General features: G+C 41.2%; 1 protein-coding gene across 4 annotated transcripts in view; it reads right to left on the bottom strand.

The window, feature by feature from the left end:
* Positions 1–14000, bottom strand: part of ate1 (arginyltransferase 1) — a 51788-nt gene that overhangs the window by 25239 nt on the left and 12549 nt on the right. For 2 of the 4 annotated variants that reach the window (XM_087850332.1, XM_087850334.1), the window contains exons 7-8: positions 13236–13364; positions 4957–4989 (exon numbers count right to left, since the gene is read on the bottom strand). In XM_087850332.1, the coding sequence (XP_087706458.1) occupies positions 4957–4989; positions 13236–13364 (162 nt within the window). Of the gene's footprint in view, positions 1–4956; positions 4990–11935; positions 12065–13235; positions 13365–14000 lie in introns of all 4 variants that reach the window. The other 2 variants (XM_087850335.1, XM_087850333.1) reach the window with 2 other exon arrangements.

The raw sequence follows: 14000 nt of genomic DNA, 5'->3' as shown, positions 1-14000 counted from the left end.
TAATGGCTCCCAAATGTGGAGTGAAAGCAGGAGCAGAGTTGGGCTGTTGGGGGGGGGAGTGGGGGGACTGGCCACAGCAACACTCCGGGAGAGGATTTTAATAAAAAGACCCTGCATGAGCAAAATCCATTTCACCAGGCGGTAGTGGAGTGTTGCCAAGCTTTCCTCCTATATATGTCTGCGTCTGCACTCCCCCTGCGGCACGAAAGAATGCGGGTGTAAGTGAGCACCCATGCGCCTTGGCCTCCCTCCATTAATGAAACTGTTAAGTTTTTGTAACACGTTGCGTTTCTCACAGGGTTACTGCATGCTGGGTTTTTCAATCAAGTCAGCTGACTTCTTTTATCCCAGAGGCTTAAATCTAGAGGCTTGGGGTTTGGGGTTAAAAGTCATATTAAGCAAGGGTATTGGTTTATGTTTGTGTATGTGTCTTTCTTCAGCGTACTAGTAACAGGATCCGTCTCCTTCTCCAGCCTTCATCTGGACGCAGTTAAGAAGCACAGACGCTGCTAGTTATCACAACACTGAGAGAGCTAGATCACTAATCCAGTGCGCCACTGGCCCTGCGCTCTGACCAAGTTAAACCTGACCAAATAGAATCTCTCACCCACTCCCACTCCCACTCACACACCTCCCTGCAGCTCTGTGACCCCAGCAGACTGACAGTTTTCTTAAGAAGAACTGGTAATAAAAGTTATAGCCCTTTAGGTCAGGCCTTTGGGTACCCAGGTGTAATTAACTGCCTGACACAATCAATACCAGAGGTCATTTTTGTGCGTGCGTGTGCTTGTGTAGATAGGAAAGGATAATTAAATTACCTAACAGCTCCATAACAGAGGCCACATGACGTTAGATGTAGATTATGAGGTATTATTGAGCTTTAGCTGCGACCAACAGATGATTTAAGAATAAAAATGAACATTTTTAGCAAACAGTCAGCTGGCGATGGTGGAGGACAACAATGACCGCAACTCGATAAAGCACTGGTCGATCCAACAGCTGAGTGCCTCTAAATATGTGTGTATCCATAGCTGGGGGAAACTGTTGGTCTGATGTTCTAGCACCATTAAAACTAAAACACCAGAGGCTTTGTCAAAAGGAAAGAGCACAAGATGATTTTTCGTAACGCACGTTCAGCATACACACTTGAGCGCTATTATGAATGTGAGTGCTCATGCAAGAGATGCAATGGCTGCCTGAGTGTGTGTATGAGAGTGTGTTTGTTTATAAGCTCGTACCGCGCTCAAGCCTGATCTTGTCAGACTGACCTGTGCATCACCTCAAACGACAGCTTAATGGTTGTGTCCTTGCAACTGTGACAACAATCTAAACATTCCCTGGAACACTTCTAACCACCCCAGAGCTTCCCAGCAGCCCCAAATCACTCACATATGGCCTAAATACAGGGCTATGTGTGTAGCACGCTTGATAAAGCCATGAGGTGGTATACCATGTGTTTATTTCAACCTGCTCAGGGAGACATTTAGTTAAACTTCTGCTGAATTAGAATAATTGGATTTTGTGAACCTTTCAAGGACAAAAATGAGCTTATATTGCCTTTATAGACACTTTATCTCAGACTTGAATGGTTAAGTTAGCTTTAAGGAAGAAGCCTAAAATAAAGACGGATGATGTGAACAGAAATGAATATGACAATGATTGTCTTATATTTCACTGAAAATTGTGCAAAGATAAACATAAATATATGCAAAGTTTTAATTTAGCATAAGCAACACATTTAAAAAGTTAGTTCAGGTTAAAAGAAATAGCGAAAAAGTTTTATGACTGTAAAACCAAGTGGTAGAACAGGGACATATCACAACTAAAAAGTTTAATAAGTGAATTTGGTGTTCAAAAAAAAAAGTATCCTAGAGAGGCTGAGGCACTCAGAAGTAAAGATGTGGAGAGTTTCACCACTCTGTAAAAGGCTGTGTGGGCAAGTAGCTCAGGAATTTAAAAATACTGTTTTACAATGCAAAATTCCAGAAATTTGGATGATAACACCACCTACAATGAGACGTTTTGCAGACTATTCTGAGATGTGTGTGAACACAGTATGAGTAATATTAATAAGAAATTGGTCAGAGAGAAGATCCACTGATAAAAGTGCATTAAAAACAGACAGTACTGCAGAGGAAATCCCAACACTGGCTCAGCAGCACTTCTAATGACCACTGAAACAGTTTGTTGCTAAATGCACAATATTCCCCCACTGAAATAAATTCATGGATGCTGCATGCGGTTTAGGGACCACCTTGCTTGAAAGCAACATATGCGACAGCATCCGTGATGGCGCACAAAGCACAGGTAACTTGCACACCTGTGAAAGCACCATTAGTGGTAAGTGATAATGTAATGATTATGGGGCAATACACTCTAAAAGGGAACCTCTTAGTCTTTCAGTTCAGATGTTTTTGTTGCATTTCTCAGTCTGGCAGTCTGCTTTTGTCGTTTCAAAGAGTTCACTAAATTCGAGCAGGGTGCTGCAGTAGGAGGCCACTGTTCCACCGGGTCTGTTTGTGAAATCTCTCCCTTTCTAGATATTTCACAATAAACTGTGATCAACTGTAAGTGGAAGCATTTGGGAAGCAACTCAAGAGTCAGACCATGTAAAGTTACAGAGTGGGGGTCACCGAGTGCTGAGATGAACAGTGCACAAAAGTCAAGTCTTGAGTTCCAAACCTCTTCTGACAGCAACATCAACGCAAAAACTGTCGGGAGCTTCATGGTGTGGTCTTCCAAGGCCAAGCAGCTCCTGTAGGTGTTAAGTGAAGGTGGTCCAGTACTTTTGTCCATACAGTGGATGCTGCAATACAGCCATCTTTTTCAAGAAAGACCTTACTTATTTTAAAGCAGTTCTCTGGAACCTGTTTTTACTGAGTCATGTTAAGTTCAACTCTGTGCTTTTGTTTACATATTATTTTTGTCTGTTTTTGATTTGGTTTGACCATTACACAACTTTTGCAGTCCCACCTTTCTGGAAATGGGTTCCTGGCATCAAAACTCACTATGATCACATGCTTTTTTTCATAATTCAATCAAATTTCTGTGTTCCAACATTTGACAATGCCTCTTTGTAAAAATGTAAGACCAAAAAGAATAAGGTTAAAATTATTTTTCACATCCTTTTTTTGGTATATTCCATATAGTGATCAAAGTCTTTTGGAAAAGTCTGCATTTCTTTACATAGTAAAAAAATTCTCTGACAAAATGCTAAGAAGGGAAAGACAGAGATGACCAAACTACAGAAGAAAAGACTGAGAAGCCAGAGTCCTGCACCCCTGTTACTGAGTGTAGGTTCTTTATTCATAAAAGGAAAACTGAATGAGGAGAAATTACCCACAAAACCCATAACACCCTGTGTTTCTCCTGCACTGAAGTGCTCATCATGTTTGGAGACAGGCAGAACCAGTGTGTTTACATTTCTGCATTTGTGTGTAAAAGCATCTGAAAAACTCTATGACATATTCTGCTAACTTAGTTTCGGCATGAATCCTCTACAGTTTTGGTGAAATCAAAAAATTAGACTACCTGTGTCCCAATTACAATTTGGAAGCATGCATTTCTCATACACTTTTAAAAAATGCAGGCTTATATGTGAGCTGATGAACCACAGAGTTTGCTGGTCCATGTGGTGAGTGTCTGTGTATTTTAATAGCACTCTGATTGGACACAGATGGAGGCCAACACGCAGAGCTACAGCAGAAATCCATGTATAATAATTCTGAAATGGAGAGCGTTTGGAGAGAGACAGGGGAGACTGAGATGAGAGGATGAAAGAAGGAAAGAAAAACAAGTTGCACGAGAGGACGCCGAATGAAAAGAGATGGCCTCCTCAACCGGCAGAGAGGAGGGGACACTGAAGGCAGGAAAATATGCGAGGTAGTGTGGCACAGTTTTGGTGTGCACATGTGTGCAGAACTGTGTAATTCAGCTGCCTGGCCGCCAGCCTTGACGAGGTGATAAAAGCTTGTTTCCTATAAACACTAATGATGTTCATTAGCGGAGACCTGAGGGGGCCCACGGGGCAAAAGAGAGTGACTGCGTTTGTGTCAGTCAGTCTGCGTGTGCTCTGGACCTCAATCCCATTAAAGTGGCTGTTATAAGTACCCATCCTGGGTCTAATTGTTGGTGTAATTGTCCTGACCCAAGAGGTCCAGTGGTATTTCTGAAGGCTGCAGCTCAACAGGCCTGACAAGTGCTCAGTGATGCCTTACTACAAACTTGCACTTCACAGCAAACACCACCAGATTAACCACCAATGCTCTTCCAGATCCTTCTGTATACAGATTAAAGCATCTAAAAATTTACACAGTAAACAGATTACGAGCAAGATTTCACTAATTAATGCACCAGAAGCTGCCATTAAATTTCTAATGGTGCCTGAATAATTGCTTCTTGTTAAGTGGGCCCACACAATCTCCTCATCAACCTGTAATTTGTACCACGCCACGCAAAGTAATGGGCAGTGGTATAAATGTGGTATGTTCTATCCCGTCAAAGCCAGAGGGAAGGACTGCTCTGAAGACCTTATGTTCAACACAGTTGCAATCTGGACACCACATTTACCATTTTCCTCCTTCGGTACCCCCTTTCACTAACACAGGGCTAAATTAAAACCCCTCCGATATGAAACAAAACCCCCTTCCCAAATCCCTCAGCTCCACTCAATCCAGCTGGAGGGCTCTCTAAGAGGCAGACCAAAGGTAGAGGGTTGGTATGTGCTGAAAAAGGGCAACTAGTTTAGATTTTCTTTCTTTTGACTGAATGTGATGAGGAACTAAAAACCGAAACCCCGGGCGTTTTTCAAGTCATTATCATAATCTCCATGACAGTAATTTCAGGAAGACCCTCTACTGGTTGGGGCAAATCATTCCAGGTAACACATTTGGATGAACAGAGACATTTAAAAGCAGGGGGTTATTAAACTGTCAACAGGCCAAAGGAAATACATACCTCTAGCGGTGAATCACAGAGAAATCTCTTGAACTGTGGAGGAAAGCAGAGGGGGGGGGGACAGAGAGAAAAACAGTTAGCTCTCTGGGTCAGCAGCTCTTTTGAAAAAGGCATAAATGAAAACCATACATGTCTCCTTTGCTGTTCTATATAACTTATCCCTCCCTGTTTTCTTTCTACTCAGGTGTCACATTTCAAATGAAGCCCTCCATTCACTACGGGGCATAAAAAGGAAAACTGTATTTATACAAATGAAAACATTTACCCTATCAACTGCAGCTCGCACTACAGGGAGGACACCGTGACAGCAAAAATAAGCAGTGCTCCCAATGTCAAAATAGTTTCTCTCTCATTTAAAACACCACACCAGATATTGATTACTGGGGTGGGGATGGAAAATATGTCATTTTTCTCCCATTCTCTCTACCGTTTCCTGGAGTTCATTTTTAGCAGTGGGGTCGAGAGCGGTGTCCATGTTTAGGTCCAAAACTGTTTTGTAATGACAACCAGAACGCCAAAGTGGTGACTGACAGATTTAAGTTTACTCAATGAGCACATAACACAGACCCTTGCTCGTATTTTACAAAGACATGCTACAATCCAGCTGTGTCATTCGTTTGCAGATATGTTTACCTTGGGGTCCACTGTTTGAGGAGCAGAACATAGATCTATATCAGCACCAAAGTATTGTAAACACGGACAGTGAGGGTCCAGATGTGATTCCATAAACAACGATACACACATTGTGTTGCACGATGACCATTATCCGCGAGCAAATGCATTTCCATTGATAATTATTTTGTGTTGCTTCTGACTCTATCCAACCAGCTAGTGTTTGAACGCTTGTTAAACGGTGACACTAATTTTCAGTCCATCTGATTTGTGCTGAAAATATTGTATTTTGTCATTATGACTAACTCGTATATCAAAGTAATCTAATTCTTTATATTATGTCCTGAAGAATAACAGTGTAAACAAAAGCCAATAAAAATTAGCACTTGCAATTTTATTTCCATCAAAGTTGCTGACAATGAAATGAGACTACTTATTTTGTTTTTATAGCATCTAGACTGACTGTGTTGGCCATTTAGAGGCAGATTATCTGTCTTTGCTTATTATTAACATGTAGGTTCTCTAGGAGTTGCCAGAATTTCCCAGAAGCGCACCAACATGCTCTGCTTGTGAGTAAGTGACTGAGTATGTGCACAGCAGTAAAGCTAGTAATCGTAATGACTGCTCAAGGCATGGTTCACTAGGTGGGGCAGTGCTGGCTTTAGTGCACCTCGCAAACCCAGCCAGCAGCCTGAGCTCATCCAACAGAGTGTGCGTTTCCTCCTGCATCTGCCACAGAGCTGGTGACACTAATGCAGTGTCACCAGCATGGGAGATGTTTTTGGCAGAGCGCAGCGAAAGGATGATGAACTGTCATCCGTCATTTCCATTTTACCTTTGACTGACACCAACAACCATTTTTACCATCTTTTAAACTCCCTCACTTAAACTGGACTCTCATCAGAAAAATGACGACATCCATAAGAAATTTAAGTCGTAAAAATAAGCAAAAACTTTAAAACGAAGGATTGCAGCAAAAGAAAAGACTTGAGCATAAAGCACTCAAAACAACAAAACTATTCATGCATTGCAACGGTGCACACAGCTCTTGCAGAGGGGTGTTGATGTGGGCTATAAAATTCTCACAAACCTTGTCCCCTGCGGTGCTGAATACTACAACAAGATGCCTTTCCCCGGGACCCAACCTCACACCAAGATGAAGTGGGGATGAACAGAAATCTATGGACTGATGATTCTCACCCTGCAACTTCCCAAATATTAGTGGAACTTTACAGTCTCCTCTTCAAAGCCACTACACAACCCCATAAGCTTAGGTTGATCTTTGGACAACACTATGCATTTCTACACATTTTTCCCCAATTCCTCTACTAAACAGAAAAGTATGTTGCACAGTTTTTTTTAACATGTTCCAACAGAAGTGCAATGACAAGATCTGTTGAGTCGACAATGATCTTCGCTCATGCAAAAAACCTGCATGTCAAATCCTCTCGCCTGTGTAGCCATGCCAGTAGAATGTAATTTTCCACTCCTACCTCTGCAGTGACTACTGCTCTGCCAGTCGACAAATTACCAACAGCAAAGACTCCCACTGTGCAGTACTGCTGAAGGGCACAAATGAAACTTTTGTTAAAAACTCACAAAAAAAAAACTAAACTAAATGGTTTAGCAAGTGAACAACAGCTGCAGTTATTAGATGACATCATCTGTAGAGGCCAAGCTACAACGTGTGCTGCTGAGTGTGTGTGAGAGAGAATCTCACACTGACCTTGTGGTGAAATCCTGATTTGATTAGGAAAATATATGTGTGATCTTTTACTCATGCATGCAAATTTGCATATGTGTGTTTTCTGAATACCTCCTGACCCTCTTTCTAATTCTTCTTTTAACCAACAGTGCAGTGTAGCTTGGTTTGCCTGAAATCACTCTCCTGGAGCACAGCAGGGTCGACCCCCTGTTTGTTCTCTGACAAACAACAGCTCTGTGAGGCTGACACACGTACACAAACTCGAGTGTGAGTGCACTCACTTGAGGCATGAATACATATGAAAACAGCTACAGCTACTCCTGTGCTTCCATCTCTTAATACAACAGCACATCAACTACGCTCTATTCAGAGCAATGACTGAACACATGGAGTTCATCACTTCCTCTCAAACTCTCCCTTTCTTACAGCAAACACTCATCTGTGTACGATTAGGAGTGCAAGAAGCCGTCTCAAACACACACACACACACACACACACACACACACACAGATTGCATATAAACACACGCATCTGCTTAAGCCTAATTGCTACTAAGACCTCTCGTCATTGTGCTCTGTACTCTCTAAAATTGTACTGTACTTATTTGAGCAACAAGGTTTCACCCTTTAAATGTCTAACACTCTTTTTTTCCTTCACAAACATGCGTCCCTGTTCATTTTAAAGGCGTTCAAAGCAGTTCCAGATAATACGAGGAACTGGGTGGACAACGGCAATGTGGTTTAGATGGTGTTATTGAATGTCTCTGCTATGCATAACCATGTTGCAAATAGCTTTGACATAGTCTGTGCCAAAATTTCAATCATTTCTTCCATTTTACGGATGACTGTTACTGCCATGTCTCAACTTTTTCCGTATATTTTTCTCCAAGTGCCTTGGTAAAAGTACTGGCCATCAAGCAGAGTAAATACAGATTTAACAGGGTTTGTTTTCTTGAAAATGAAAGCCACATGTGCAGGAACTGAGAGTCATGGCTCAGCACAACAGTTAAGACCAATAAGTGCCAGCGAGAGTGTTTGTATGTGCATGCATCTAAATAATTGCCAGTGTGGGCTTCAACTCTGTCAGGAAACAATGACTGGACGCGGAAAGAAAAACGTCTGGCTGCCTTTCACTTGTGGCATGACAGGAAATGCATACATCCTAAAATAAACAAAGCAATTACCCTCTAGGACATCTTACTGTCTAATGATTGAACAATCTTGGCAAGGTAGTTCAGCTTGCACGCACACAGAAGGTCTCCCATCACTTTGTTCAAACATAGGCTGACAACAATCTAGATCCTATCCCGAGGAAATACTTTAATGGATTAATAAATACCTAAACAAATGCTAAATGGATCAACTTCCTAAGTAGCAGCAGCAGCAGGCAAATGGCATTTCACCAAAATGTGCCATCAACAACGAATTTCCCTTATTCAGGACAATAGGTGGAGGGAGATGGGGGATGGTCTAAGATTCTGGGAATAAGAGGAGTTTACCAGGAGCTTGACGGGCAAGACAATAAAATCAGTAGTGTTATGGGCTCGGGAGTGGGTGTCACAGTATTCCAACTAGGGGTAAAATAAAGTCAAATTTGTTTGAGTGGGAACAATTAAGGCCTGGCCCTGTATATAAAATTACTGTAGCGCAACTGGAGAAAAGAAAAGTCGTCAAACCACAGTCGCTCAGGTTCAATCAAACATGCCCTGGACTAGCTTTACTTCAGGGTTCGTATTAAAGCAACCAAAGACAAAAACGTGTCCTAATCGAGCAGCAACGTCAGGGGTTGAAAAATGAAGCCAAAGTGGATTTTACAAAAACTGCAGTTCCTCCGGTGACCACTTGACACAGGCTCTAAATCTGAGTCAATCCTCTAGACCAGTGGTTCTCAAACTTTTTACATCATTCCCTACATGGCAGGAAGAAATATTTTCACGCCCCGTTTTAACAAAACAATGGCAGAAAAGCCTAGCTGCAATTTTATTTGGATAACAAACTCATTCACAATGAATCCTTCAGTAATTTTTGTTTTAAACAAACAACTTTTATTTCAAACTACTATTTGTAACTTTTGTCACTAGACTGCTTCATTAGTCTGCACCACTTATTCAAAAAAGCAGCAAGTTAAACAGAATGTGAACATTGCCAAACATGGAAAAATAAAGTTAAGTTTTAGTCTTATAAAAAAGGAATCTAGAAACTTGTGAACAGAGATGAAAAATATCTAATTTAGTGAGAATTTAATACTATTCACTCTTAGTGGTTGCAGTGAGCCTGTTTTTGACTGCAGAGCTGTGGCAGGGCTGAGAGGAAGTGGCCTCCCCAATCACGCTTGCTTAAAACAGAATGAACTAGGTCCTGTTGTTGTTGTTGATGTGTGTAGGCTATAGCCGAAAAGCTGCAGTCGTGTGTGTAAGTCGACAGCTGCAATAAAGAAGTGTACTGAAAAGTGCGAACATGTGGTTGATGATTCGGAAATTATTAATGTAACTGCTGCAAATTTCTTTGTTCCGCCGTAAAAGTGATTCCAATGTTAAGCATTAGTTCTGCATGGCTTCTGCCAGGTAACTTGCGTCCCACCAGTGGGGCGCTCCACACACTTTGAGAACCACTGCCCTAGACTGTTTATAAGAAATTGATCCAAGTCTATAGTATCACGTATTCTTTTGTCTCACTGTAAAATGGCAACTGCCATGTTTATGTTTATTTCTATTGTCATGTCTTTTTGGTGCATGAAGAAGAAAAAACTAGGAAGCTTGGTTAGCAAGATCCAAAGACTGTACGTATCACACAGACAAGGATAGCTGCTACCCAAGTAAAAAGTAGGATCATTTCACTCACCAAAAGTGGTTGACTAGCTGGCAGCTGCAGGTTACATTATGACCAAATGATTGCCAGGTAAAGCAGCGACACCTCTAGCTTTAAGACTTTAGAAACTTTTATCAGATGAGTTAAGTTCAGTCCCAAGTTTTCAGAAAGGGGTAAAAGAGCTACGAAAACAAACTGTTATTTATGTCATGCTATCAATTCTTGAACACTGGAGTAAATGGACGAAACACCCCTTCCACACAGGGATCATTTTTCAAGCCATGTCAGTTGGTCAATCCCAAACATTCTCCCAGAAGAAATTAACTAGTTTAATGTTTTAGACCATGTATCTAATCCCCCCTCTTTATTAGATGCATTTTTATAACATACTTATAATTAGGAGTGTGGTGCATTTGAGTGACAGCTGGGTGCTGACTAGGTGTTACTGTAGCTAATTTGATTCACTGAGCCAGATCTCTTGAACATGTTTGTGATGCTGTTGCATTTTGGAGCATTTTTATTGAAATTATCTCACCTATAATATGGCGTGCTGTGAGGTACAGCCCATCCAAGAAGTCCCCCCCCCCCCTCCAACTTCTTGTACAAACATGTTTCTGGTCCCAGTGCCACAGCCACATTTCATACATCTTGTGGTGTGAACATGACTTATGTCCACCATACAGACTTGCCATGAAGCACAGAAAGCAGTGTATTCCACACATACTCTCATACTACTTACAGCCCATATAATAACTGTGTTGTTACAATCTAAAGCGTAGGCATCTCTCTACCACTCTAAACTACAGATGTGAAGGTAAATTACAATTAATGAGGCTGCATTTGAAAGTAATTACCTAATCTTATGTGACCCTGGGCTTGTACACTACACATGTGGTTATCCGACATGGAAAACCAATAAAATAAAAAACTTTATTTCTGGAAACTCAACAGACATCAGAGTTTTTAGCACAACATTTTCATTTTATATTTTGAAGATATTATTAGTCTAATTCTTAAAACTACACTACAGTTATTACCCTGAGCTAAGACTGTGCACAAACACATGCGCTCTATTGATAGAGCTAAGGTTATGGCACTAGGAAAGAATCTGCCACAGTCTGCCCAATCTGACAGCTTTTATTATTTATTAATTACCTTACTTTTACAAGTTGGAGAATTCAGTAATTTACTGCGGCCTGCTGGCAGGAGGGGGAGGAGGAGGAGGCTGTTTTTCCAGCCCAGAGGGACAAAAGGCCCTCTCAGGTTGTCCAGCAGTTTCTGCATCCTGACTAGACTTTATTTTCTCTTCGTTTATTGATATAGAACGTGGAGAAACCTGGTGTGTATACATATAATTTAATGCATTTCATTAATTATTATCACTGCTTAGGTCAGGATTTATATTCACAATGATTCCTACTCATTCGCTGCAAAACAAACCTAGGGAAAAACTCTTTCCATGCCCTTTTATATATTTTACAGCAATTTTATAATATATAAATTTAAAAATTATAACACAGACACATTTCTTTATGTTTTTACAAGGTCCAATCAATGCTCTGGTGATGAACAGAATAAATTGTTGTAATCCCAGTACACCCCTGACTATTCATTTAGACCACAAAATCCCCAAAATACAGTACAAAAATGAATATTGCTGTTACTACTACTAATTGTAAGAGAGTATTTTCAAAGTGCCTGTTTTATCTAACAACCCCTGGTTTTAAACGTGTTATATAAATAAAATTGTACTGTATTGTATGTAAAAGAAAGAAAAGGTCAAAAAGCAGCAAGAACGTTGAACAAGCGTGTGCAGCAGCTCCCAACCAGGTGTGGAATAATAATCATGCAGTACCTCACTCTCACTACATTCGCTGGAGTCATCACCATGAATGGCCATCTGGTATTGGGCGTACAGCGCTGCCGACTGCTGATACGACGCCATGAATTGAGGGTCCTCAAAGTTCACTGGCACTAGCCTCACCTTCAAGCACAGGGTGTTGGGGGAGGGGAGGTGAAGGGAGGTTTTACAACGATAAACAATGCATACGAGGACAGTGAGCAGCTAGAAAAGGGAGGGCGGAGGACGTGGACAGTGCTGGAATCAACAGTGCGTTATGTAGTCACTTTGGTATCATAGCGTTGGCATCAGTCTCCTAGCCCTTGAGAAAAGCTGGTAACACAGCACTCGGTTACTGGTTTATTCAAATCAGATTGCCAGGCACACAAATATCAGCGCAAGCAAACATTCGGCATCTAGGAGACTGATGGTGTATTTTCACAGCAATAACGTAATGAGAAACTTGAGGATGAGGCTAGTGCACCACCCAGCTATTACCACAGATTGGCTGAAGAGGACTGGGAATACCAGACTGAACCCAGCGTCAGTGCGTGCGAGGTCCAGAGCAGCAGAAGTCTGTCTGAGTGGATCATCTAAGCGGGACGCGTACAGATTCGTGTCCAACACCGCAGACTCTCCTCAAAAAGGTAAACAAGGTTGAACTGAGCGCACGCAAGAAAATTAAAACCACACAAACACTACGAGCTCCAGTTCCAAATTCAAATCATACTCTAGTTCAGAAACTGAAACTATCGTGAGGGCAGGGTGACAGTAGACACAGACAGGGTAAATGTGTGAAGGTCGGGAGGGGTCAGCTGACAAACTACCTCAACCCCCAAACTAAAAACAGCTCAATACTAACGACCCGGCTGGCCGACCAAGGGCCAAGTCAGACACCTGGAGAAACACCGCTCTCAACCCTGGCGTATGGAAACATTTTCCCCTCCATTTCCTCTCCCTTTGACTTTCGCATTTATACACATACCCTCTCTCTTTAATACTAGCATGTTAATTCACTTTCCCCCTCATTCAAGCAGATGCTTAAGACTATTTAACTTAATTCTTGTTTCAAAGTTCCAACACAAATTATTTATCCATTCAAGTCTAATTCTAAAACTTCAGTGACCGAACTCAGTTATACAAATGCAATGATGCTTAAATGATTGAATTGAATGATATTCCTGTATGAATAAGTACAAAAATGGAATACATCAAAGCCTTTTATTTCCTTTCTAGGTCCCCACATTTGTCGACCCTCTCCCTCCCTCCCTGGGTACCCCTAGAAAAGGTTGACCTATGCCTCCCACCCTCTGACCTGGCTCTCGGTGGGTTTGTCAGGAGGGTCCTTGTGAATGGCCATCTGGTAGAGTTTGTACACCTGGTAGGAGGCGTCGAAAGAAGCTTTGAACTGCGGGCTAGGGGGATTGGAGCGCACTAGCCTCACCTTCAAAAAGAATATGGGCAAACAAGAGTTAACAATAAAATGTAAGAAGCAATGAGAAAAGCATAAGTGGTTATTGAAAATGCCCAATTAAGAAACAAAAAACTAAACAATTAAACTAACAAAACAAAAAAAGATCACAAAAGGGAAGAAAGACTGACATAAGCACACCCTCTTAAAACCATCTTTTGCAAATAAATCACAGCACTTACAATTCCTAAGATATCATTTCATTTTAATCAAAGGCTTCTTTTCACCTATGACAGCTGTACGAGACCTTAAGCTCAAGTTGTAGTGAATCCTTTGGAGAAAAATCTTATTTTATAAAATATAATCTAGCTAATCTAATCACACACACAAATATCTTTCGTTTTTAAAAGATGTTTGTGTAAGATGTGGCTTCATGAAAGTGGGTGTGTTATGTCCATCTTTCTTGTGACACAAGAATATTACAAACAAGTTGCTCTAAATATAATCATTAACATATTTGCTAATGTGCTTTTTGGGATAAATGGGGATAAATGGCAGAGCACTTCTCCAGCTCTGCCATGTCATCAAAAGCATGACAAACATTAAAACCACAGTTCAGGTAACCTAGTATAAGAACACAATTAGGCAACCTAAGTGGCCTAATAAATT

This window comes from Neolamprologus brichardi, chromosome 13 (genome assembly GCF_056152115.1).
Source record: "Neolamprologus brichardi isolate AB-2024 chromosome 13, ASM5615211v1, whole genome shotgun sequence".
NCBI classification, from domain to species: domain Eukaryota; kingdom Metazoa; phylum Chordata; class Actinopteri; order Cichliformes; family Cichlidae; genus Neolamprologus; species Neolamprologus brichardi.
Note: the sequence above shows the minus strand (reverse complement) of the source record. Positions and strands in the feature narration are given on the sequence as shown.